The sequence below is a fragment of the Podarcis cretensis genome, assembly GCF_951804945.1.
Source record: "Podarcis cretensis genome assembly, chromosome: 2".
NCBI lineage: Eukaryota > Metazoa > Chordata > Lepidosauria > Squamata > Lacertidae > Podarcis > Podarcis cretensis.
In genome coordinates this window covers 11,221,968-11,249,946 of record NC_137171.1, presented here as the reverse complement: position 1 = coordinate 11,249,946, position 27,979 = coordinate 11,221,968, and the positions used below count along the sequence as shown (strand labels likewise).

At 43.0% G+C, this 27,979-nt stretch overlaps 2 protein-coding genes and 1 long non-coding RNA gene across 4 annotated transcripts in view; 2 read left to right on the top strand and 1 right to left on the bottom strand.

The window, feature by feature from the left end:
* Positions 1–27,979, bottom strand: part of LOC307210810 — a 554,287-nt gene that overhangs the window by 128,314 nt on the left and 397,994 nt on the right. The window lies entirely within an intron of this gene.
* Positions 1–27,979, top strand: part of HOXC5 (homeobox C5) — a 75,272-nt gene that overhangs the window by 1,038 nt on the left and 46,255 nt on the right. Inside the window, exon 2 of the mRNA XM_079966914.1 lies at positions 376–590. Within this exon, the coding sequence (XP_079823040.1) occupies positions 376–590 (215 nt within the window). The remainder of the gene's footprint in view (positions 1–375; positions 591–27,979) is intronic.
* HOXC4 (homeobox C4) overlaps positions 1–27,979 on the top strand; it is a 48,994-nt gene that overhangs the window by 19,207 nt on the left and 1,808 nt on the right. The window contains exon 3 of one of the 2 annotated variants that reach the window (XM_079966891.1): positions 27,640–27,916. In XM_079966891.1, the coding sequence (XP_079823017.1) occupies positions 27,640–27,916 (277 nt within the window). Of the gene's footprint in view, positions 1–26,917; positions 27,917–27,979 lie in introns of those variants that run through there. The other variant, XM_079966890.1, reaches the window with a different exon arrangement.

Here is a 27,979-nt window from a genome sequence, read left to right as displayed (position 1 = left end):
CTTAGGAGTTTTTTCAGACCTTACCACATCATGCCATAAAGTCAGAAGTTTTGCCTCTTTCCTAACCTAGGAAAATGGGCGACTTGATCTATTTTTCCCCTTCTTATAGATACACTTCTTCGTGGTTTAAAGGGAGAACACTTCATTAGGGACTAACCTTAGCTTGAACCCAAAACTTTAATGAGAAAGTGTTGGAAAATACCCTTCCTCTATTAAATATATTAAAAATGTATTCTGGGTAGAACCAAGAAATCTCTCTCGCCCCCCTTTAATACATTTTGCTTTCCTACTCCCTTCTTTTTCTTCTTTTTCTATTATTATTATTATTGTTATTATTTTAGCGGGTTTTTTTATCCGATGTCTTTTGTCTTCCAGAAGCAGATGGCAAACGTTCCAGAACCAGCTACACTCGCTACCAAACTCTGGAACTAGAGAAAGAATTTCATTTTAACAGATATCTCACCCGCCGGAGGCGCATAGAGATCGCCAACAACCTATGTTTGAATGAGAGGCAAATCAAAATATGGTTTCAAAACCGGAGGATGAAATGGAAGAAAGATTCCAAATTGAAAAGCAAAGAGTCTCTCTAGGTAGAAATCTGGGCCAAGGGTTGGGCGGGGAAAGTCAGTTCACACTGACAAGAGTTGCTGTTGTTGTTGTAGCCTACCTTGAGAAAAGTTTTCTTTGGGAGGTGGGGAGAGGAAAAGGGCGGGTGGGGGGGAAGGGTCGCAGACTGGACTGAACTACATACTCTAACAAATCTATCAGACAAAGGCGTTCTCTTATTAGTATGCAAACAGACCCTTTAGCTTTTCAGCTAGAATTCAGTGTACAGCTCGCTGGAGGGTTGGTGGGTTTCGTTTTGTTTTCCACCACACCACTCTAACCTGTGTCCCCTTAAATTGGGAGGAAATATGTCGGTCAAATGAAAACCAAGCCAATGGGCGACATTTGAGAGGTCCTTTTATCTATAACCTATATCTATGTCTATAAAAGATTACGCTGAAGATCAGAATAATACGCTTAGGAAACCCAAGTCCAAGTTATGCATAAAAGAGGGGATCCTCAGGACTTTTGGAAAGTCCCGAGGCCCCGATCCTTAAACGTCAGGCTTGGAAGTAAATCCCGTTGTGAAAGGCGTGGGAGTTTACCTCTGTGTCCAACGCGGTGGAGGGCGACAAACCTGTTGTGAGCACTTATTTCTCAAACAGTCCCACTGAACGTGGGGGGACTTCCTTCCGAGTAAACGTGCATAGGATCGGGCTGCACGATCTAGGTGTGTGAGAATGTTTACTTCTGGTGTGGATGGTGAGTTTCCACACAATGTAGTTCCCTAGATGCACTTAACCTGAAACGTGGGGGGTGTGGTGGGGGTGATTTGTTATTGTGTTTTGTTTTGGTTTGTTAGTTTTTTAAAAAAATATGCTCGCTGTGAGGTGTGTCCTTCTGGGGTGGGGTTGTTTCATTTTATTATTCAACCCCCCTCCACTCCGTTGACTTATTTTTGTATTATTTGCATATGAATGAAAAGCGAATGGACTATGAACGAATCTGCTTGACCATCTCTCCTAGGAGATATTTGTGCAAAAACATTAAAGCACTCTTGGGGTGGGGGCTGGTAAGGGTGTGTGTGTGTGTGAATTCTCCCGACTTAAATATTCCTGTGTATTTATTGGTTGCGTAATTAATGTAGCTTTGCAAAATAATAATAACGATAAGAACAACGCTGAACTCTTATACAAATGTATACTTTTTGTTTACATGTAGCCCTTTTTATTCACCTTCCCCTTCCTTCTCCCCGATGTTGTATTCCATATATTTATTGGTTGTAATATCATATGTGAAAGGCCATGGAACATATACAGTATATTTTGTCATATTGAATAAATGCTAAAATAATAAATAAATCAACACCTAAGGCCAATTTTGGAGTGCGGGAGAAAAACATATATGAGGTGCCTTTGCTTGAGCGCTGTCTCCAAACCCGCACTTCCACTGTTATTTTGCTGTCAATTGTTTTCAAATATATAAATATGTAAAACGAGAACAAATCCCCGTCAGTCTGAGGCTCGAGCCATCCAAAGTTCAGCACTTGTGAAGTCATATCGATTTCAGTGGGAGAGTTTAGCACAAACCTCTTGCAATGAAATCGATGGGACTTCCCAAGCGCTAAACTTTGGATGGAACAAGCCTCTGAACTGAAGCTCAGAATCCCATTCAACGCAATGAGATTTACTTCAAACGCAAGTTGGAAGTAAGCCCCATTGAGGCGGGGGAATGATTTCAAGCAAGGGTTGCAGTGGAAATCGGTCAAACCCTAGTGTTTAACTTCGGATGGGCTATGGGTTGGGCTTTTATGTATCTTATGTCGCCCCTGCTGCGTCCCCAATAAAAGAACTTTGGGTGATGTGTACTCAGTTGCAGGTCTCGTCACAAGCTTTCTGGAGTGAATGCCTCTTTTTTGAACTGTTGAACAATTCTTGACCTGTCCTAGTGTTTGAACAACATAGTTCTGGGTTCTTCCAAAGTCCTCCAAAGGTCTGCGTACGATCGCTTTGTTTCTTTCCCTGATAATTCCTTCCTTCAGTTTACAATAATCTAATAGTCCAGATGCAGGCAAGACTACCTTTCTAAATAAGATTGCCTTTTTAACCCTGCAGAACAGAATTACCGGGCTAGGCTCTCGGCCCCTCCCTTCAGACAACTTTCCATCGACATTAAGTGAAAGTTGTGCAAGAACTGGGCGATTTGTGAAGGCAGTAGGTCTTTCTGATACGCTGTGTGTATGTGTGATCACTAGAACAAGTACGATTGAGTTGGGCAGAGAATGATGGGATTTAACCCTGGGCTGCGCAAAACTTCAACGTGTGGTTTATAAAGTACGATATTTGCGAAAGTTTCTCTGGTTTAGGTGCAATATAAGAAAGCTAATAGTCCTCTACTCCTTTTGAAACCTGTAATCTCTTTCTATGCGTTTAAAGATGACTTCTATGCCTATCTATGACTTCTTCTTCTTCTTCGTCTTCTTCTTCATATAGTAGTGTTATTGGATTCAGTAATGTAGGAGTTTGGGGCTATGCATGTACAGGCCTGTGGAAATTTGGGAGGGATAAAACTGTGCATGTATATTTCACGTATGTGTGTGTTTCACCAGACACACACCAACTATCTCTCACACAGTCACACACACCGGAGGTCATGCCTGAGGTGTTTTCGGAGCTATTTACAGTACAAACGCTTGGGAGAGACCCTCAATGGCTCAATAAACCTTTATAGTATTTCCTTTACACATTTCAAACAATGGAGCCATTTCCTGAACCTGAAAACAAAAGTTTATTTTAATGACAGTGGAAGCTCTTAAGGATAAAACTGGCTTTACCTCCTAAGATTCCCAGCTTTTCATGCAGTCCCTCTGACTTAAATAGCGCTCTATTTCTGAAGTTTATTGATATTTTATTATTGTAGTTATTATTTAGTGTCCTCTTTGAGAAGATCAAATAATACTGTCACAAAGGCGATGACAGTTTATGTTATGGCAATTTTACAGTCCACTTGAAAGTTCCCTTTCCCTCCCCTTCCCAGGCTTAACTTGTCATATGATTTGATTTTACGCAAATATTAGTCAAATCATGTAACGGAGATCAAAGCACTGGGGTTTACTCTATTCCATTTTTGTTTGATCCAAGAGGAGCCTTCCTTATTGTCTTGTGTTTGCAAATAATGTATGCCTTCCCAGGAGTATCAGCAGCAGCAAAAACAACAACAACAACAACAACAAATATTGGAACATTCTCTGAGCATTTAAATGTATATATGTCATCTTGATGTTTGAAAATAATAAGCTACCCTGTGTAAATCTATGGAGTGTTTATTGAGGCACCGAAACAGACTTGGCAGATCTTGATAGTTGTGCACTGAAACCAAAGGTGGTTGTTTTTACATCTGTTTCGTTCTATTTGGTCTTCTCTGCTCACCCCACCCCTAAACCGTGGTGTTTCCTTTCCCTTTAATCGGAAGTCTGCCAGGGAATAATTGGGTTTGACAGGTTAGAATTAACAAAATCAGATGTTCTATTGTTTTATCTTAAGGCGGGGGGAGAGAAGCCTTTACGCACATAGCAGTTCAAAACTTTTCCATTATCATAACGCAAGCCAGTAGGTTATATATATATACATATATATATATATATATAGCCTTGTGAATAATTGTGCGTTTATCCAGCGAACAACGTGGGTCTATTTGGGCCTCTTCCCTGTCTTTTTAAAAAGTAATTTTTCAGGACTGATTAATATTTGGTTGTTGGGCTTGTCATTGACTTTTGCTATTCAATATCTAACAGCCCCCCTCCTTTTCCTCTTTCTCCTGCTTTTCAGTCCGTTCCTAAAGAAGTCTTGCAAAGCCAAGAAGGAAATGAAACATCGCTTACCTTTCACTGTCATCCGTGTCAACACAGTGGGGACTTTAAAAAGGCCTCCAAACAAGAAAGGGAGGGCGAGGGAAGGGGGAAAAAATGACAGACCCAAAGTTCCAGTGTGTGTGCGCGCGTGTGTGCTTTAAAAGGGAGGATGAAAAATAATAATAATAATAATAATAATAATAATAATAATAATAATAATCCAGACTTTTTGAGCCAAGGCTTTGACTATCCCTGAGAACATTAGCAGAAATACCCATTGCTTCTAAGTGAATTTAGTAGTTTAAAACTTTTGAAGGTTATTTATGTGGATAGCCCAAAGCAAAAGCCCTGAATGGCTCTCGGTGAGCACGTGATGTCATTAAACTAAGTTTTATGGTTTGGGGGAGCTGACATACCCACAATATATTTACATCATATATAATCTTAACTGTCCACCATCGCAGCTGCTGGAGCTGTTTAATGCTGGGACAGTGGGACAAGGCAGTTAGTGCGGATTACGGCGTCTTGGGCTGCTGTTAGGGAAGGCACATCTTCCCAAATGGATCCCTGGCGAGATCAGTAAGTTAATTTCTTTCCCCCGCTTTTTTTTTGCGCTCCTCTCCCCACGCCATCCCCTCCCAGCTTCTAACACGGTATTCAGCTTTCTTGTGGAGGTGCGGGGTGGTGTGGGGGGGGGGAGAGGAATTCAGTTGCACCTTGGCTACGAAGTTGGGGGAGGGGTGAAAGTGTGGAGCGTAAGGCTTTTTCCTCCAGGGTGATGGAGGCGGTGGTGGTGGGGAAGCTTTCTGGAGTGCACGTCGAGAGTGGCGGTTATCAAGAAGCAAGATCAGACCTTTGTTCCCCTTCCTGACTTCCTCGGGGCTTGTGGAAAATGAGATAAGGACCCAAACCTTCTTCTACTTAAAACAAAAAAAATTCCTTCCAGTAGCACCTTAAAGACCAACTAAGTTAGTTCTTGGTATGAGCTTTCGTGTGCATGCACACTTCTTAGGCAGAGGTTGATTCATTCCCTTCTTCTCCCACCCGCTTTCTACACCTCTCTGAAGACGCTCGAGATCTGATGGGGTGGTGGGAGTTCGAGTCCCCCCCCCCCTGAACAGAAACTTTCGGTCAAAATTGTTGGACTGCTTCTTGCAGCTGGGTTGAGAGATACACTTAAATGTCCCCGGGTACAATACTTGCTTAATGGGTAGAAGAAAAAAGAAGTTTGTGTGGTGGTGGCAGCGGCGGCGGGGTAAAGTGCATGCGCGCTGGAGTTGGGCTGAGACGTTGGCTGCTCTGTACGCATCGCGGGTGTTGGCAGGTGGAGTGGAAGAAGGTTGAAGCTAGGCCGGAAAGTCTGGCCAGATCTTTGTCCTAGGGAGAAATGAAGGGAGGGGAAGGAAGAGAACGCTGGAGTAGACCGTGAGAGGAGTGTGTATATGGTTGTGTGAGAAATATATGTCCCATCAGCGTTGCATAAGTCCGTGGATACATTATTTGTACGTGTGTGCGTGTGAGTCTCATTAACGTAACTGCCACTACGATTCAAGGGACAGCTTTTTCTATCCAGTCAATCTTTTTTTTCCTGGTGGTGAACTGGATGATCCGGTTGAAATTTGGCCTCAGTGGCCTTAGGCAAGACACTAGATCTACCAGTCCACCTGCAGTCTGGGGATAAGAGCAGCGATGTTGGAATAGCAGTGACGTGGAGCTCCTTGCACGCTCAAAAAGCGCTGTGCAAATGCTGTTATAATCATTCGATATATCCTTGCACTGTCCTCAGTTTAACCCCGAAGATGTTCTTTCTCAGTTCCGTTATTGCATTGATGGAATTCACTTATAATGGCAGCTGGTGCCTAGGAAAGATTATCAGTTGTTTCCTCGGAGTGCCACATAGCTTTGGGAGCTTCTCCATAATTCCATACTGATAGGCCAAATCTTGCTCGGATGGTGTCTTCCTGCATGGACCTTCTGGGAAGTTTCTGGTTTATTTGGTTTGGCAACCAGTTGCAATTTACCTAGGCCAGAGAGAGAGAGAGAGACGGAATGCAAGTCTACTGCTCCTGTCTTACCCTTACCAATTTGGCGATGTAGGTCTGGAGCAGATCTTTGTGATCTGCTTCCAAACTAACTGTGTTTAAAACTCAGGTGCAACTGACACATTGCTGTCAAGCCCAATGAACAGAGATACTATCGTTGGGATATCATCCAACTCATCCTTAACACAGTTCCCGATCCTCAGCCCCGACTAACAACAGCACTCAAGTTAAAGGCAAAAAGGAGTTACATTGTGGCTTTTAGAAAGTTTCTTTGGCTGGTTGGTTCATGACATTGTGGCCCAGTTATCCAAGCAACTCCACACCAGACAGAAAGCATCCCGTATTTTTGTGCCAGTGCCTCGCTTGCTTTCCTAGGGGTTGGGGTTGGTGACAGTCATCAGCAAAAGTTGAACTGGGAAGCTGACTAGGGTGTTCAGTGAGATGATAGGAAGGTCACAGAGGGGAGAGGAAAGCAGCATTTTGTAAGCCTCAGAGAAAGCTTGAGCACAAGCTACCCAAAAGGACGTCGGCACAATCCACTTAGGCAGTGTAGCAGATAGACAGACCTTCATAAATGTCAACCACTCCGAGGTTCTCAGTAGAACGATTGAAGGACATTCTTCGCCTTCCAACAACATCTTCAGGACAATGAAGAAAGTCTCTTCTGAACACATGAGAATGAAAAAAGAAAGCACACCCTTTTCTTCATTTCCCTGTACAAACAACGGAACGATGTCCCCTTTTCTCCATTTAGAAAAAAAATGCCATTTCTAGAATATCTCCCTCTCCTCCCCTTTCTATCTTCCATCTTTCTCTAGGAAAGTGGGAAAATCAAATTTCACTCAGGAAGGTCCCCAATAGGATGTTGCTGAAGCTCTTCCCGAAAAGAGAACAGCTGTCCTTTGTATAGGCCTACACATCCCTCAATAAAGTCTGGGCGGTGTGAAGGGGGGTGATCTGAGCGAGAAGATGCTGCTTTCCAAAAGTATGATTGACAGTCCTGTTCTGACGCTGGCTTTCTGGCGACACTTTTCTTAGATGAAAACGTTCTATGGTGGCCTGCGTTTCCTTTCTTCATGGTTCTTCTAACCGAGGGGAGGGCATACTTCAGGTTGGACGGATCTACTTGTTTTTTACTAGAACATCGAGATCCACAAAATGCAGAATGTTGGCATGCGGGCGAGGGGTGCTACTGTGCCTTTGAGCACACACTCAATCTAAGATATAGCATTCAGAAGGTCCTTAACTGATCTTACAGTCCTTTCGCAGACGACTTAATTCCTGGTTCCTCCCTCCCAAGCCTTCCGTTTCAGACACCTAATTTAAGGGAGGGGGAGCCTTTTTTTAACAAAATTGTTGCTATTGTTAAACCATTTGGAGTAAAAAAAACCAAAACAAAACCTTGCCGGTCTACTGCAAACTATCCCGAGAGAGATCCATTCGTAGATCCTGATTTACCATCTGTCCAGTCGTGTTCTAACCAATAGATCTTCATCACGAAACATAGAAGATCCTCCCCTTTCCTCAGAGCTGAGTATATCCTTACAGTCTGGATAGGATGACTGAGAGAAATCAGAAAAGAGGAAGTTAGTAGCAGTGCACACACACTCACAAACACGTAGGCATAAACACACACACACACACACACACACACACACACACACACACACACACACTTCATTGAGTTCCCAAAGCCTTCATATTCTTCCACAGCAGTCTTAAACACTTCTTCAGTCTTCAAAGGCTTTCAATATTCTGCTCTCCTCAAATATCCTGATTCTTATTGGGCCACCCAAAAAACAAACAAGGGGGGCAATCAATATTTCAGAAGTTTCTCTCACTCAGTTTAACGGGGCGTGGAAATTTGCGAGCTCTAGGATATGTATTTGAAAGTGAGACCAGTTGAAATGAAGGAGACGGACTTCTGAGTAAACATGTTTATTGGGGTGTAAAGATGTGTAAAACCAGTCATTTAAATTATAAAGCGTTGTGGCCTAAGCCGGTAGTAAACTGACAATAATGTTTGATGACAGAATCTTCAAACATGGGCTAGACACAAATTCTTTCTCTGTGCCTCCCCCTCCCTTCCCCTCCCCCCCCTCTCTCTCTCACACACACAAACACCCACACCCACACATCCCTACCTATTTCTCCTGGGCTAAATTATAGTCTTGGTTCCACTGGATTTGATTTGCATTCATTAGAGCAGGAATGGAAAAACCACACATGGGTTTTCAGCATTGTGCAACCCTGCTTTCATAGCAACACTGAATTTGGAACCCAGGTTATTGGGACTGGGTTTACAGTACTGGTAACATGGGGTCAAAGGATGGAATCCAGCCAGCCAGACACTCCAAGTCCTCAAGGTGCCAGAATACTCTTTCTTGTTGGAAGATGCTTCCATAAGGTTATCGTTTATGGGTGTTCAGCACATTTCTCTTTGTGTCCAGGTAACTTCCACTATACAGGTCTGAAGTTTCTTGTATTTTAATGTGGCTGTTCTGTGATCTTGTGTTAGCACAAGGCAGGTCTGAACACTGAAGCTGCCTTATACCAGGTCAAATTATTGGCCCATCTAATCCAGCCAGCAGCAGTCTTCCACCAGAGGTCTTATCCATGAGCTGATACCAAGTTTTTAAACTGATATAACCAGCAACTTAAGCTGGGCTATTTTGTGTGCAGAAAAATGCCCTACCATTGAACTACTGTCCCATTCACTGAAAATGACATTAAAATCCAGGCAGGAGCTTCTAGGCAGGAGGACACTTGGGCTCAATTTTTCTTGCATACTGTTTCTTGTATATTGTGCAATCATATAATCTACATGCTAGAACTTTCTCTGTCTTATTAAGACTTAGGGATGCCAATACGTCAATGGGAGGATGCACACAGGCCTAAAGTAAACACACACTCTGTTCCTACTCAGTATTTAGCTAGTGGAACCAAGACCATCCCTACTGCCTACAGCCAAGCCAAATGTTCTGGAAGGCCCATTATAACAGCAGTGACTCCTTCTTGTGAAAGAAAAACAGGTTGTTCCTCTTTGTAGAAAGCTACAAAAATCCTCTGGCCCTTACCAGTTTGGACCACATTAATCACAGGGGGCACACTCAACATTCTGACCACCCAGCTCTTTTTCTGAAATGAGAGTGGGGTGATTGACAGATGTCGCTTTACCTTTCCTTCACCTGGGTGCAATACTGCATCTTATTTGGCCGCAGCAAACTGAGGTTGCTAGCCTCTTAGGACAAAGTCCACTCCAGAAGCAGGGTCCTTGAGAAAGACCACACACATCTTTAATGAGCCAATGGAACGAGCCTTAAATAAAAAAAATAAAACAAAAAGAAGCAAGCAATGAAGGAATTTACATGGAGCAGTTGAATGCTACGGTATATCTCAAACTTTAATTCCTTTGGAAGGAGTCCATTGAGCGTTGGTCTTCTGTGACATGAACCTACGCAGGGAAATGCTGCCTGACGGGGTTGGGGTAGGGGCGGGGAGGTTGTAAGACAAGGAGGAGAGAGAGGGAGTAGGAGGCACACTACTACTAATAGTAGTAGTAGTAGTAGTTCGGTACCTTTGCACTCTTTAACACAGTAATGTGGAGCATAAGATGGGAGTTCACTCTATAATTAAACGGTTCCCATCTGAGGTGAGCCCATTAAAAACAAAATAAAAGGACTTGGCATTCCCTCCAACCAAGCACAGCGGAAGCGTTGGAAATCTGTCTCAGGTCATAGTGCTTTTGCGCAAAGGAGATCCAGCCTTGCCCCAGGGCGCTTACGTAGGCGACAGATGAGCTCCTTTAACGTTTGTTGAACTGGGCAATTCAGCTATTCGGTATGGTTCTGCTGGGAGTGTTGCGAATCCCCCCTTTATCGCTAGATGGAAAAAAGATGGTGGCTGGTGTCCTGCTAAGTCGTGTCCAACTTTATCTGAGGAAAAAAGATGCTGTTTTGTGGCATCCCACACTTTGACCTGAAACAGGTTTCCCCCATACGTTGCAGTTAAGGATTATATGGAAAGCATGGATGGGGGAGATATTTGCTTTTGGTAATTGATAGGAAGCTTGTGCTGAAAAGCGAGTTTCTTACTTAGATGGGCAGGAGGAGGAGGAGGAGGAGGAGGAGGAGGAGGAGGAGGAGAAATCAAAAGTTAGGAGAGGTCAGCCTAAGGTTTAGGTTGGAATCAGTGGCTTTATCACAGTTTACTTTCCCACGGCTTGGAAACGTGCCTTCATTTGCCAAACCCACGAAGAGAAATGCTGGTCCCATTAAGTAAACAGATACCATCAGCTTGGATTCTAATTCGTGCTCATAGGTCTTCACACAGGGCGTCTGACATTCGCTACTGCCAGAAGAAGTAGTGGTGGCTTCTCTCTTCGACAGCTCCGTATAAGAATTCAGTTCACGCTGGAAAGAACTCTGTGGATTGCACTTAGCCACGATTCCTAAATGGATCCTCTACAGAGGCTTATAAGGGTACCTCCGTCGATACCAGGTACTGGAGGACAAACTTTAGGAGACCATCATAGCGCCTCATTTGATGCTTGTGCTGCCTCCATTGTTCGGAAAAGAGTATAGTGGGCTTGATGAGCATTGCTTTGAGCCATTAAGAAATGGATGGAGAACCTCTGGCTTTCCATGTGCTACTATACTACAACTCCCATCATCCTCAGTCAGCATAGTGCGTGGTTGGCAATGATGGGAGTTGTAGTCTTACAATGTCCGGAGCGCCACAGGCTCCGTATCTTTGGATATTGTAGAAACCTGTTATGCAGGGTGAGTCCTTTAAAAGAGGCCCCGTGGAACATGTGTACCCACGGGGCCTCTTTTAAAGGACTTGCCCTGTACATTATTGATTTCAGACAGATAGATAGAGATCCACCAAACCACCTACCTGCCTATTGGATTTATCTATCATATTTATATCATGTTTTTCCTCCAGGAAGCTCAAGGGGGCGTAGATGTTCCTCCCCTACACTTTTACCCTCACAACATCCCTGTGAGGAAGGTTAGGCTGAGAGTTGGTGACTGGCTCAATACCTTCTTTCTTGGCCCTGTGGGAATTAGGGCATTGCCACTAAACAGATCTATATCTATATATTTACCTATAACCACAGACGTTCTGTCAATTCATATACAGTATATATACAGTATTTAAATTATTGATCTCTGATGCAGTACACATGGATCTTCATGGCTCTGCCCCCACCAGGAGGTGGAAGGGAGAGAGAAGTTCAGCACCCCACCTCAGAGAAGCGTTCACAAAGCAGTCTTTCATCTGCAGAATGGGAAATTACTCTGAGGAGTTATGATTACAGGGAGCTTTGAGTCCCCCACCCCCATCAATTCTCTCGACTATTTCTTGGTTTTTGTTTTCTTTCCCCATAATGGATATTTGAGGGTGGCTGATACTTTCAAACTGACCTTTCTACTACCGAAAGATGGAAAGGTACCTGCAAGATTTGTGTCCTCCTGTGAAATCAAAACTATTTCCAGAATGACAAGGAGCATGGCCGGAATGGGATCACGTGGTCCTTGTCCTCCACTCAACAAGAGGAAATAACATATAGGTGATGATATATATGTGTGAAAGCCAAACAGAAGAAAACATGTTGTGACTGACAGAGGCGATGTGACGTTCACACGTCTGCCACATTCCCATTCTCCCCAACCCCACCCCGCCTTCCCTGACACCATCACCTCGAGTAATTCTGTCAAACTTCATTAGTCAGAGCTTGATATTTTATTTTATTTTACTTAGAAATTGTGTACCCATGTGGATTTTTTTAATAGAATAGAAATATGACGATAGACCATGTTCTGCCACAGGTAGAGAGGATAGATCACACATTTTTATGAATCACACTTTTTATTAATTAATATTATTTAATTAAGATTATCTTGGGAGCTCTCACTTGGAAATCTTTGTAACTCATGGGTACTTTCTTTAAAATTATTTCCGAATAACTGGGAATAAAAATTGAACACCATAGTAAACGAGCTCAGTTTTTTAAAAAAATCGCATGAGTTTGTGATGTATATAAAAAAATAAAATTAAAGTTGGAATGTTCTGGGAGGAAGCAGGTGCTATTGTTGTGAACTAGACGCTGCTTTTTAATGGGAAGAGGAACGATTTCTCTACCTATCTGCTATGAGTCTCAACCAGGACTTGCTCTTATTTGATAAAAAGAAAAAAGAAAGGTGACGGAATGGAAGAGTGCTGTTGATTTGTTTAGATACCTATCCCTCCCTATCTCACTGCCTCAAGCCGACTAATAGTCGGTCACAGAGTAGACGGCAAGCAGAGGGCTAGCGTTCCCTTGCAAGTTGAATTGCATAAGATTTTTTTTTTAAAAAACCAAAGCCATCAATGTTTGAATAGCTGAGCAGAGCTGGCCGCGAGGGATCAGCGGACTGTGTCCACTTTGTAAGACCCGAGAGTTCTTGCTAGATGTGTATCCTTGAGGGTTCCAACAAGGAAGTGAGAGGGGCGCTCAGCGCTTGGCCAAAAGCATCAGAAAGTCCTTTCAGAGCGCAGGTTATATTGAAAGCCCTTTGGGGTGGGTGGATGGACGGGAAGAGTAAGAAGATAAAGAAATTGACCAGGTGCAGGGTTTATCTGGCGAGCTTTTGGAGAGGAGGATGCTACAGGGTTGAAACCTCATGTTTTAGCATTTGGGACAACCTTCTTCCATTCCCTTGACCATACACGCGTTCAAGTTTGTAAACATGGGAATAATAACAATTCTCGAGGTTGAGAGTAGGGAATGTCCAACACATACCAATAGTACCCACCTTTATTGTATATGAACACATCCAGCAGTTGGCTGTCAGACAATGCTATCCAATGCTATCCAATGCGTGTCTTCTCAAAAAGTCAACCCCGTTGAGTTCAGTGGGTCTTACTCCTAGGTCAGTGTGTGCCTAGGACTCCAGCCAAAGTATATTTGCTTTTAAGGCGCTGCAAACACACCGACGTGCAAATATTTGCTGGGAGCAATGTTTTAGATCACTCGCGATTGCCTAAAAGACCCCTAAAGGTTATCCCCCCACACACCTCGTGAAAGAAGTACGTACCTAGATGAATTTTATTGCCTTCATATCCTTATCAAGAAAGGAAACTTTCATGTAGTTCTTTCGTTTGGACCATTCTTCACAACACACAAACATCCGTTTATTTCCATTTCTTCTTCTCTCCCGTCTAGTCCTTGGTTTCCATTTGAGGATATTGTGAATGGAGTTCTATTTGTATATCTCCCGTGGGAGCCTTATAAATTAGAACACTTTAAAACGGCTAACAGTAAAGAACAAGAAACCCATTGAGAATATTAATTAATTTGTAGGAGAGTGTTTAGGAAAATATATATATTCTCCTTGAGAATAGTGTGATATGTTGAGCAATTCAGCAGAGACGTGGGGGATGGGGCATTTTCGTCTTTGGGAAAGTATTCCTGATACCAGGCTTCTGCTGGTATTCACTCGTTTCGCTCAGTACAGCTCTTTAATGTGATGTGTGTGTGCTTGCTGCGTGCGGTGTGGGGGTTGTTGAATATATTATTTGTTGTTTGTCACTCTCATATATGCGTGTGTTTATGTATGTGTGTGTGTATACATACATACATACATACATACATAAATATAATTTTTAAAGAAGGAAAGTGAGAAAGCGTCTATCTTGCGTCTATGCAAATTGCATTGATTGACTGATTTGTTGCTTGTATTGATTTATGATCTGGTTCTGAAAGAGCTTCTCTATCAAATGGCGTTTCCATTCGGTCAAGAGTTGAAATCCCAGTTATCGATTTTGTGTGCGATTGTGGTTTGCTTGACTTGCAATTTCTGTCTTTCCTGCCAGTTACCCATATTAGCCCTGCACCATATAACCCCCCCCCCAATGGTGTTAAATGCCCTTTTGTCGCTGCCTCTGCTGTCGCTGGTGGTGTTGTGTGGGTGGGTTTATTCTAGTTTTAGAGAGGGATAACCTTTCGAGGGAAAAGGAAACGAACAACCTAATGCTTAAGGAAAACTCAATAGCACAAACAAAAGACGAGAAATTTGTGTACGGTTGATTAGGATAGTTAATAAGCTATTTGTCCATCCATCCATATGCCTATCTAAAATGCCTGCTTGAGGTTTTTTTATTTTATTTTTTGGAGTCTAGAAAATGGAAACAATAATTTGCAGTAGCCAAACTTCCGATATCCAGTTCATTACATCTTCTGCAATGTCTGCGTACATTTAGCCATCTAATAACATTAATATTAATATTATATGAATATTGTATAATGTAATAGGCAAATAGTGGAGAGGGAGAGAGAAATGTGTGGATAACACCTAGACCTTACACACACACACACACACACACACACACGTATACAGAAATAGTTCCATACAACTACCAATAGGTCTCTACGTGATATTTTCTGAGAAGTACAGATTTTTCCCTATTCATGATTCAAAGATGCAAGTAGAACACGGAGGAAGAGGGGGGAGGGGAAGCGAATCACTACTGTTGACCTTTCTATTTATTTTCTGAACAAGGCAGGATTAGAGTTTGCTTGAGTCTGGAACATAAAACAGTTGCAGTAACATGAACTGTAATGTAATCTATAAGCATTTGAAGGAGATTTGCGAAGCCTCTCCAGCTGCATGCCTGTGGTAAAAGCACTCCTCTTGCTGTCTCCGTCTTTTCAAGGCAGGAAACTTTCTCCCCCCACTTTCTCTGTAGTCTTCTTCATTGCAAGAGGCAGGGTTAAAAGGGGGCGGGGGCGGGGGGAGAAAGATCAAGTAGAAGACCCCTTATTTCGAAAGCTATGCCCCCCCTCCCTTAAACCCATGCAATTATAGTGGTCTCTCTTCCACCCCATTGCCTCACCAGGTGGTCTATAATAATATATATACAGCCCCCACCCATCCTCTCAAATAAAAGCAATGGGTAAGCTAGACTTTTATTGCAGGACCCTTTTCCACTCAGGAAAGGGAGTGGGTCATAAACGCAGGTAGGTGTCCGGTTTGATCTGTCTAATCGCAGGAAGTGGGGGCTGGAGAGATGGGTGACTTCGAGGTTGTAAATCCCACCAATCTGCCAGCTCCCTTTGCTTTCCCTTCCTTTCTCAGAGGTGCTTGTGAAAAGATGAAACAAGCAACCAGGAAGGGGGTGGGGGACGGCGGCAAAGGGGTGGGTGGGGTGCAATAACCCCCCCCCCTCCCAGCTCTGGTGCAGAACGGGAACGGAACACCATCTTCCTCTTTACAGCCGCGCTTTAAACAAACACTTGTGTCTCCTGCCTGGGATCTCAAGACAAGTTATTTGTAGTTTTGACTTCTCTTAAGGCGACGCATAATAAGGTTTAAGACCCTCGGTAGTTAAGATGGATGCGCTAAGGAGCTCTGTAGGCATTCCTGCTCTACCTTGGATGGGAACTTTATTTGCACTAAATACGGCACATAAAGCGGAGAGACCGTGAGCAGAGCCTTTAAAACAAGTGGTCAGGCTAATACTTCCCGCGGGAGGGAGGGAGAGAGAGAGAGAAAAAAGAGAGAGAGATTGAGAGAGAGAGAGAGAGAGAGAGAGAGAGATCTCCAACCACAAGGCATCGCTTGAAAATGTCCCTTTCCCTGGACTGAGATGGAAGATATAACCTATTGCGATTATTCACAACAAGGAAAGGCTTTCCCCCTCCCCTTTCCCCTTCTCAGTGGGAGCGAAGATGTTCCCAACCCTGGAGGGGAAGAGAGAGCCGGTGCGGGGGGTGAGGACAGGCAAATAGCAAAACGACGTTAGAGTTGAGACCTCCCGAGGTTCACTGCCATCAAAACCTCTCTCTCTCTCTCTCTCTCTCTCACACACACACACACACACACACACACGGGGGGGGGGGGCTTCGTGTGTAACATCAACTACCCGCCTCGCGATGCTGAGAGCCAAACCTCCATGGACATAGGCTCAGAGAAAGAGCGTAGGCTGTTGATGAGGGTATATTAGCTCACCTGATTAGAACGCTGTAAATGAAGAAAACAAAGAGATGAAAGGAATCCCCTTTACTCAGGACTACTGATTTATGGGAGTGGGTGTGTGGACTGCTGTGCATCGGAAGGAATCACTCCCTTTCTATGAACGTTCACTACTTTCTAATTAGTCTGTATCTATCTATCTATCTATCTATCTATCTATCTATCTATCTATCTATCTGTTAAACAAGCTAAGTGACCCGACAACAGCAAAATTACTTTTTCTTTTTTCTTTTCTTTTTTTACGTAAAAAATACAGTTTCCATATGTTTTGAGGAGTGCTACTCTTAACAGCTTTTGAACAAAAGGCACTTCTTTCCTTCCTTAAAATGCCATCGCCTCAGTAACAGAAGGGTATGATTTGAGCTCCAACAGGTATTTTTACACTCTCGTTTACAGGAAATAAAAACAGTCCTGTTTCCTGTTGCTACTGCTGCTGCTGCTGCTGTTATTCAAACTTAAAAGACCATCGCTGGTAAATACATGGAACACTCGGAAACTTGACATCTGGGTTCGTCAGTTTCGTAGGTCGACGGTCTGTCGAAACGAATTCCTCCCAAGGATGCTAACTGGAAGGGGTGGAGGATCCTAGGCCTTCTATAGGGGTCATCTATAGGCGGAGAAGCCATGTGTGAACAATGCTGTATCAGATCCCCCGACATACTGCAGAGAACGCATATATGTATTCTGTTTTTTTTTGTTTTTTAATGGGGGAGACGCACTAAAGTGGACTGTTATAAGGAGTAGCAGCTGCTATTGTGTTCTGTTATCCTTCCACGCAACTTACTACTATTATTACTGTTTCCTCACCCATCTTGGTATTCTGCATCCCAGGGTTTTGGATTCCCACTAAAGTTGGGGTTTGCCATTGTTATTTGGAGAAGCCCGTATTCATGGCATTTGGCGAACATGATGAGAATGTGAAGATGCTTAGTATTTCTCCTTCTCCCCCATCCAAATAAGGCAACTGATTCTTTTTCCTTAATCAAGTCTGCAATGATGTATCAGAGGCCCGGTGGTGTATATCATTCCTGAGATTTCTCTTGTCTGACTCCACAGCTCCTTTAGCTTCTGTAGGCTTGACTAATGACAGCTGAAATTGACAAAGCCTGCAGAATTATAATCGCCAGCCTCAGCTGGGAGATAGTTATAGACCCTCCTACATTTATTTAACAACAAAAAATTACCTCACCCCCCCCCAACACATCAGCCTAAGTTTCTCTTAAGTTCCCACCGCCTGCACTGTACTTACAGTTTACAGCCTTCTCTGAATTGCGGGAACTAATAAACGTTTTATTAAAAGGTTTTGATGGATTCACCTTTGGGATTAACTAAGATAATAGTTTATTGCACTGTGAAAGATTAAACTGAGAGTACCCTGGTGGGGAGAAAATAAACATTACAAATAACAAAGCTCCGCTTTAAGCATAATGCACCATTGTTCCCAGACTCAAAATATAACTCACATGATTATTTTTTTTTTAAAGGAATTCAAATAGCGTTTGATATTAAAAGGTAATTAGAATATTCTTCCTAGGCAGTCACAAATATCTGTTTATGTATTCCACATCTTTCCTTGGTGGCTTTTTGGGGTGGGTAGGTGGCGGTGGGTTTGCAGTGTCTGATCGATCAGAAGATAAAATTAAGCCGGAATGATCATGGATGGGCGTCTTGTACATAGAAAGGGGAAGGTTAATGGACTAAAAGGATCCCAGAGTGATCATTCTGTAGATGGGCTCGATGTCTCCCTTGTAAAGCAGATTCTCCCACACATCCAGTCCTCCAAATATTTGCACTTCCATAGAACTCAGTAGAACCTACTCCTCTGCAAATAGGTGGACGAGAGTCGCCTGGATTGCCTTAAAACACACATGAACGCATTTTAATGTAGGGTCCCGTTTCTCCACTCCTTTGCTGTCCATACTGTCAGAAATAATTAGAAAAATGGAACTTACCCAATGCATTCTAACGAGAGAGAGAGAGGTTCATTTACGCACATCCATGTTAAAAAATCTGGAACCCTCTGTTGCTGCTTTTTTGTTGACGTTATTGTGGAAGTACCAAACAATATTTATTTTCAGTGTGCATGTAAAGCATATGTAATATAATAAAATCTATAGCCCTTTCCAGTATGTACACACGCACCACAGTTTAGCTACGTGTATGTATATATGAATCTATCCCAGAACATGCCCCGTGGCACTCGTGTGTACATTCACACGCCTGTGAATATAAACTGGAAAACGCAGGCATAAAATCATAGAAAACAGTCGTGTTGCCAACTATTTCTTTGAATAAGATAAGTGCCTACTTTCGCGAGGAAACTGGCATTCATTAAAGAAGCAAAGCAAAAACGCTTTTAGTAAGGGGGGTGGCTATCCAATCCATCACAAGCTTGGGAGCAAAATCTGGCAGGTCTCCCGCAATTAGGCTGTGCACACCTACACACGTTTCCCGAAGACCATTGAGATGTAATGTTTTCTCTGACCTTTACTTGGGGGAAAGTGAACAGCGCCAATTGCCCTCTATCCCTGCATAATATCCCGCAGCACCATATCCTATTGCTCTGTGCTTAAGGGTATCAGTTGCCACGCAGTTCCCAGGCATTCCTACATCTTTCTAATCAGAAGTATCTAAGGGGAGACTCTGCTACAGCTTCCTGTTTGTGGACAGCATGGACAGCACTTCCCACGTGGAAGTGCCACCACCCCAGTGACACGGAGCATTCATGCTCTTTGTGGATAAAAGTTTGTAGTATGAATTTTACGTCACTGTAAGAGTTCATAGATCGATATAACCAATAAAATACAGTCATTAAAGAGAAATCATATAGCATCAAAAATAGCCATCTAAAAGACCCTGCAGACATTGAACTCAAGGTTATATTAGAAACTGGGTGAGCTGGTGGATTTCCATTTTATTTTCACACACACACACATATTCCTGCTTTTCTTCTGTCATGGAACCTAAGGGGTCATGGCATACATGTGGTTTCCAGGTGGTCAACCATCCAAGAGCTGACCATATCCAGGCATGCCTTAGCAAGCTGGTGGCCTCATGGACCTTGAAACCAGTTACAGTACTGTCCATCCAGAGACAGACAGTTGCTTTCTGTGAGAGCTGCTTCACATGAAGGTCCTGGTGAGTCTGCACATGGGTGTTCACCACTGGACAACTGGAACATCATGAGACGATTTACATACATCAGCTGAGACTAAGGACCACAGACAGAGCTTTCATATCCCCTGCCATTGTCTTAAAAAAACCCACATAGTTTTCAATAAAGTCAGTTCAGACGTGCAGATACAGTTCTTCGCAGCGAGAGGCAGGGAAGGAAGCACAGGTCCGTGTGAATCAGCTTCCGGACTTCTCCAGCCACATGAAGAAGGAACCTCAATTTTCATTTCTCAGTATCCATTAAAAATGTAGCAAAAAACACTACAGCGCAAACCTATGAAGGTCTACTCACAAGTATGTCCCGCTGTGTTCAGTGGGTCTTACTCCCGGGTAAGTGGGTGTGGGGTTGCGGTGTGACCCTTTCTGCTTTCCAACCCACCAATCCCAGTGGTTTTTTTGGGGTTTTTTTAATGTAGCAAATGTTCTGCTTTTTAAAAAGTCACCTCCTTCGCTGAGCCGGTCTTAGGTCCTGTAAAGCGTAGTTGTCCGCGCCTCCCCCCACCAATTAATATTATAACTGAGCCAAGGAAGGAATTATAAATCTGGGTGTGCTAATTCTTTAAAGAAAGCCATTGCCAGTGTCGTACACAGCAGTAGCAGCCTAATTTGTGTACGTGTTTACGCAGCGCATAATAAATGTCAGCTTCCCCCCCCCGTGAATTTTCTCATGGACATTTAAGGAGTTTTCCTTCTCTTTTCCTGATTTCCCCTTTTCCCTTCTTTTAAGTCTCCTGTTTTCCTAATAAGCTACTCTGCGTGTCCTGCAACAGGGTGATAAGATATGCATCAGCGGTATTTATAGGGATGGAATGAGGGGGTTCTCTGTGTTTCTGTAATTGGACGATTTTGAAATCCTTATCTCGGTTCTCAAAAGACAAAACCCTCACAGGTTTTCATTCTTCAGTGATGAGGGGATCGGCCCCTCCCCCAGAACCGGCATACTATGGAACTCAGCATTCGGAGTCAAAGTAAATACTATATATTTTAAGCTGTATAAAAAACCAGCACACAGTTCGTTCCTAAAGGAGGTTTAGGCGCAATCCTATACCATTTTACCTGAGAGCCTTCCCATTGAACTCAATAGGACTTACTTCTGAGTAAGCAGGTATGAGCTTGCTTTGCTTAATGATTGACCGTCATGCAAACGATTCACAGCAAATTATACAACACAAAGAAATTTAAACAATTTTCTTTCTTGGCTTATTTTTAGTCTCTCTCCCCCATCCTACTCCGCCCCAGTGCTAAAACTAACATCAACATTTTAATGCGTGTGGATTAACTGTTCAACCTTTTCTTTAAAATCTATATGTAGTCATTAGGGATTTGGTACCATGTTTATTTTTTATAAAAATCGCTCACCAAGCTTAGCTGCATACAGTCTGTTGTTAGCTATAGGTATGTCTATTATTATTATTATTATTATTATTATTATTATTAACAACAACAAAACACCCCAGTAAAGCAAACATGATTCCTACCCAGCTGAAAATTATTGTATGGACTCTCATGAACTGAGGCTCATCGGTTAGCCCCCCAAATAAATAAATAAATAAATGGATTTGCAATATAGATTCGAATCTGGCTTCAGCTGAAAGGGTGAAGCAAGCGGGCTAGCGGGGAGGGGGGAGGAGAAGGCGGGCGGGGCGATGCTTTCGCCCAAATCAGATTTTGTTATTGTTTTGAGTGGGTGAAAAGGGTGGGATGGGGTTGGGGGTTGGGGGTGTAAGGAAAGGGAAAAGAAAAACCAACAATTTCTCCAGCATAAAAATGAAACATCATATTCGTTTGCCTTTGGGCTTCATTTTTTCCCTTCTACATTATAACTAGTTATTGAACTCGCTAGAAGATCTAAAGGCCATTTGCGAGGAGACAAATTTCAATGGAGGTTCCCCATCAATAACTCCTTGGCAGTGACCTATTGGATCAAGTCAAACAGTTGAGGTGAAATTCAGGTCACGCCGTCTAAGCAATATTAAAATGCGTCCACTTTTTAAAAAGCCACTTTCAACGAGATTTGAAGAAAATTGAATTCCTGGGAGAGGGAGGGAGGGGTAAATGGGGGCTGGGTGGGGGTTGGGGTGCTTGCGGAAGAGGGAAGGAGAAGATGGTTTGCATATATGTGCTTTTTCGAACAAACAGGAAGAGTTCGTTTTTAAGGGTTTTAAACGGAGGAATAAATATTTATAAGCTTTTGCTTTTGGGAGAACCTACAAGGGGTAATGTGTGTATATGTGGTTGTGGGTATTTTTATTTTTATTATTTTTTTTTACTTCTGGTGACATGCTTTGGTTATTCAAATCGGTTTGCACCAACTCATTACTTTTAGTGACAACAGATTTAAAGAAAAATCAATTAAACATTTGCATATTTCTTTGCATAAATTAGACCTGTCTCTTTTCATTGTGGGGAACGGGGGGGGGAGAACACCCAATGATTTTGTGGCACTTTATGCTTTTGTTTTTAACTTTTGTTTCCAAATGAAAGTGTAATTAATTTTTTTATTGTTTCATGGTATCATAGAAAAAACAACTTTATAAAGATATACCCCCTCCACCAGAAAAAAAGCTGTATTTTGACTCCCTTCCCCTAATACACACTTTTAAAATCCACTCTTTGAACTTCTTAGAGGATGTTGACATTTTCTAGAAGAGGTTACAATACACGCACTGAAGTTAGGAGCGACCCAATTTCAAATTGCGGGGGGTGGGGGGTGGGCGATGCAGAAAATACATTTTTGGATCTGGATATTTAGTTAGAAGGGAATATATATATTTATTATTATTCATTCAAGAGTAACCTTCCTTCTCAGCACTATTTTAATACTATATATTTAAAAGCCTTATAATAATATGTGAGTAATAAACCGAATCTAAAACACTGGCGGGGTGTGTGTGTGTGACTGTCCTCTCTGCATGGCCCCAGTGAATTTTAGTTGGCCTGCAGCCGATTTTTTATGAACTGATCATTTTATCTGTCTCCCCATTTTTTTTAGGGGGAGGTATTTAACGCGTGTGACCTTAGCTAGGATGTGGCTTTCGTGACAAGGGGCTTCGTATTAGTATTATTATGATTACTAAACAATGAAATAGCAAAATCTCAGTGGCTAGGCACTCCCCCCCCCCAATGCACAGATTGCAAATGGCTAGATGTGTAGGTTACCAAGCGGTCAGTATGGTAATGGCTCGCACAATGAATCCGCGGGGACAATGAACACTTATTTTTCTTCCGTACTGTCAAGTAGGCGCTTTGTACTCAGAAATGGTCCTGAAAATGGTAACCAGATAGACACACCAGCTTTGCAACCCGCTTCTTGGCTAGGCTGGGAATTAAGGGCCAGGAATTATTTAATCGAGGTGTTGTATTTTCCTTTGCTATTGCCACTCAGAATGATGATGATGATGACGATGATGATGATAATAGCAATAATCCGGTTTTGCCGACATTGTTCTGCGGGTGGGAGAAACGGAGGCCAATCGGAGAGAAGTGGGAGGGGTACTGGAGAGACAAAAGAGGTTTGTGCCCCACTAATTCCCCCCCTTCCACACGTCCTTGGAGCCTTCTTTGAAAGAGACAATAAAAGGCAACTCTTCCAAACACTTAAGAGAGGAATACATGCCCCCCCCAATAGCTTTAAGAAAAATATAAACTTAAGGGACTAATGCCTATTTTAACAAGGAAAGCAGAAGGTCAGTGAAAATAAACTACAGGAATGAAGTGAAATAAAGAAAGAGCAATCAAGTCCACTGGGGGATTTTTTTTAAAAAAATAAAAATAGAAAAGTGTATGATTAAATATGCAATCCTGTCTACACTTCCTGTGTACTTAAAAAACAAAACAAAAATCTTTCGCGTAAACATAGAGAGCCTTATTTTCACATTTTGCTTCTGGATCCTGTGTATACATTTACTCGGGGTAAGCGTCAATGAGTTCAAAGAGACTTACTCCCGAGTAACTGCATACAGCCTGGCTTTTTGCATACTTCCTCGATTTGCAGTGTGATTTGAAAGGAAGGAAGCTCTGTTGTTATGAAAGTTACTCAACTTCTAATGGATTATATGGCAAAGCTGCCCTTTCATTCATGTGCATCTACACAAATAATTAAAAGTGTAAATATCGAATAGGTTTAGGTGATTATTAGGATGACCCAGGAAAATAAAAAAGCACCACCCACCAGGAATGCTGAACTACTTAAGAAGCTGGTGGTTCCAAGTTTCTAGCACGTTCTTACAGTAGACAGTCTACTCAGGAGTCCCTTTTGAGTTCACTGGAAAGTAAGAGCCACGGAGTTTATAGGCATTTACTTCCTACTAAGCGTGCTTAAGATTGCACCCTCAATTTGTAGATCTTCCTCTTCTCCCTCCCTCCCTCCCTCCCTCTCATATAATTTGAATTATGCTGAAATTAATTAATAATGGGTCCAATCCCTCCAATGTCCAGCATTTTAAAATCCCACCGAATTTAACTGCAGAGAGCTAAGTAGAGCTTAAGTGAGACAATGAGACTACGGAGAGAGTGTATGCAAGGTTCTTTAATCAATCAGTAAAAGGCTGTATAAATACTAACCAATGCTGGTGCTACTACTACTCTTACCAGTAGTAGTAACAGCAGCAGAGCAACGCAAGGGGAGCTCATGTTAATGAAATCACGGTTATACATCTCATGGAATGAGGAAATAGTAGCTATGGCAAGCACGACCTCTCTCTCTCTCTCTCTCTCTCTCTCTCTCTCTCTCTCTCTCACACACACACACACACACACACACAGAGTATCATAAAAACTCTGAGAATCCGCCCAGAGTTCAGTAGTAGTAATAGTAGTTGCAGCAGCCAGCAGTACAATCCCTCTGCCACTGGAAACAACTAGACACGTGCCAACATTTTTCTGGACTGTTCACAATGATTTTTGAGGAAAAACAGCAAAAGGAAATAAAATTGCCTCAGCTATCCACGCGCTTTGGCCAGTATTATTCCTGTTAAGTATGCATGTCAGTTTAGACTACCAAAGTAAAATAAAATAAGAATGGCAGTTTCCTTTTTTATGCAGAATGAGTTGAACGGGCAGAGTTAAATTTAAGAGATAACATGAACAGGAGTTGTAAAGCTTGCCTAGGGGGAAAGGCCAAAATAATACCTCTGACATTCATTTCCCTATTCTTAGACTGAACCGTCCTCTTCTTCCTCCTCTTCAGGAATGAACCAATCCATAAGCAAACAGGTTGACAGTTCTCCATAGATGGACTGAAAGCTACCCATGTACGGTCCTTAAACAGAGATGGGGGGCAACAGAATAAAGCAGCAAGGAGGGACTTGCCCACTTACTTAGTGAATGCATTGATTATTATTAATAATAATAATGATGATCCAATAGGAACCATAAATGTTAATAGCTATCAAAAAAGTGGAAGGTTGTCTTCCATAGCTCGGTTCCCAAAGCTTTGAAAGCGTGGATCCCATCTTGATAAAAGCAAGGGATCCTCTCCGAAATATGCATGCCCTACGTGGAAAGGGCTTAGCTTGTTAAACGACTTTTTAGGAAGTCTTGACAGCTGCTCTCCTTTCCCTCACGCCACATCCATGAAAAACAAACAAACCCCAAAACAAAACAAAAAAGACATTCTGGAACACATCAGTGGGGGAGGGGAATACGCTTCCCACCTTCCCCCAGTACCACAAAGGCCACATTCTCCAGTCGTTCATATGCACCCTGTAGAATCGAAGTTGTGTGAGCGCCTCAATCACAAATTCGTCTCTAGGGGAGTATATGGACGACGCAGAGGCTTGTTAATGTCCGGCTTCCTTTGATTTCCCCTTAACTGCTAGAGTTATAATTAAGATTTCAGCTATCCAGGGGAGCGTGTGTTTGAGTTCCTTTAAAATACACATGCATTCTGAGGAAGGGCAAAGAGATTCAAAGTGTGTGGTGGCGGGGCTTTGTTACAGCTAGATCGTGAATAAATAGTTAAAATAACAGGGAAGGTAAAGCGTGCTTCTGATAATAAAATCCACCATTGCTACTTTTTTCTTGGATAGAAGGAACAGCAGTCATCGCAAACACAAGCTCACACAAGCCCTTGCCAGAGAGAGAGAGAGGGAGAGAGAGAGAGAGAGAGAGAGAGAGAGAGAGACCTAACAATTTCAAGTGACTGATTTATGGCGTTTTACAGCCCCATAAAAACTGTTACAACCAGCCCAGAGCCTCCGACACCGCTGGCACATTTAGTCTAATAAATAAAACATAAACAGTTAACTTTATGTGTCACTTTTATTGTTATCAAGTAAAATATTGCAATGCCCTGCAAGCTATGATTTTCAACTATAATTGTTATCAAGCAGTACAAGGGATTAATCCGACTCTCTGTGCCCCATCTTCTTAATGTAAGCTATAGATAAAGCCCTTAACTGCAATAACTGCACTCTTTAAAATGTTTGCATCACAGCTTAGCTCCTTTAACCCACCCAGGGGTCTGTTTATACAGGCATATTGGGAGAGGGGGGAGGAATTTAACAGCGCCTTCCCTTTTTTCTGTCCACCACCCTAAGCTCCACAAGGAAGTCAAATGTTCTGAATGGACTTTAGACACATGCTTTCCCATTCATCCGTGGCTATGAAGGGGAAATCATGGCTACAGTAAATCTTGTATGAGGATCCATATTTCTTCTTACCTACCTACCTGCCTCCAGACTGGATGGGAATGTTTGTGTGTGTTATCTTTTCCATAATCATAACAAAACCGAGCCTTACATTATTTAACCCGGCAAGAACTGAAAAGCACATATCTGCTAGTTTCCCACTACTACCAGCACCTCATAAACTTTGTGTCCCCCAAAATGGTCAGCATTGGGTGGCTGGTGGTCTTGCCATCTGGCTGGCTGGAAGTTCTACTTGTCTCAGCTCACAGGCACTAGCAGCTTTTCTTGCAGCCATAGCAGATCACCCTTAAGCAAAGGTTGATGAGCATTTCTAGAGAACTCCAAATGACGCAAAGATGATTTGCATATCCCGCTGCTCTTTCTCTCTCTCCCCCCCCCCACTCCCCACATCTCCTTGCCTCCCAGGTAACCTGCCTCCTCCTTTGTGTCTCTTCAGCAAACAATTGGATTACAAATACTGAACTGCCTTCTAGTTTTCGGGTTGTTTGCATTGTGCGTAGGGGGTGGGTGGGTGGGGGGTGACTAGTACTGCAGACAATGACACTAACCATGTCCTGGGGGGAGGAAGGAGGGAGGCGGGGGCACCTCATTTCCCCTACAGCTTTTCTTTAAGGTGAAGCAAGCAGAACGATTTCAAGCATGCTTCACTATCTGCAGTGGAAAATGTTACTAGTTCTTCCAGATTAAGACTCATTTAGCTACTGGATCCCTACAAGAGAGGACTTGCTGTGTACCTGAAAAAGGGGGTGGGGTGGAGAAGAACACAGGAGCTTTCCCTGCACACCATCTGTCTGCCAAATAAATGAGTTTCCTTCCATTATCCTTCCATTCACTTACGTTGCCTTTTTAAGAAAAGAACGTTCTGTTTGGCAGCAAGATAACCCTTCACACACACACATACGCACGCGCACCTCTTTTTCTGAGTTTAAGGGGACCACGCAAACAACAACAAGATCGCACACACACACACACAGAGGCACAGGCACACACTCGCGCACACACAAATTGGATACATTTTGAATAAGCTTTTGGTTCCTTATCCGGGGACTAGCTCGGCTGGCGTGATTGGCGCAAATAGTCACATGGTGAAACTAACTTTACGGGGTCGCCAGCTAGTAGGAGGGTTTTATGGAGCAGAAAAACGACAAAGCGAGAAAAATTATTTTCCACTCCAGAAATTAATGATCATGAGCTCGTATTTGATGGACTCTAACTACATCGATCCGAAATTTCCTCCATGCGAAGAATATTCGCAAAATAATTACATCCCAGACCACAGTCCGGAATATTACAGCCGGACTAGGGAGTCCAGTTTTCAGCATCATCACCAGGAATTGTACCCTCCACCTCCTCCACAGCGACCCAGCTACCCCGAGCGCCAGTACAGCTGTGCCAGCCTCCAAGGTCCCGGCAACCCCCCAGCGCATCAAAGGGGCCATGGACCACCACCCGGAGGCCACCATCTCCCCGAGAAACCACAGCAGCTCTGTGACCAAACGGCTCTCTCCAGCGCTGCCACCTCGCCAGCCCCAGCCCCTCCAGCCTGCAACCAGCAAAACCCCGAGCATCCTAGCAGCACGGCCACTAAGCAACCCATAGTCTACCCATGGATGAAAAAAATCCACGTCAGTACTGGTAGGCAACTTTTCTCTCTCTCTCCTCCCTTCCTTCCTCTCTCTCTCTCTAGTGTGTGTGTGT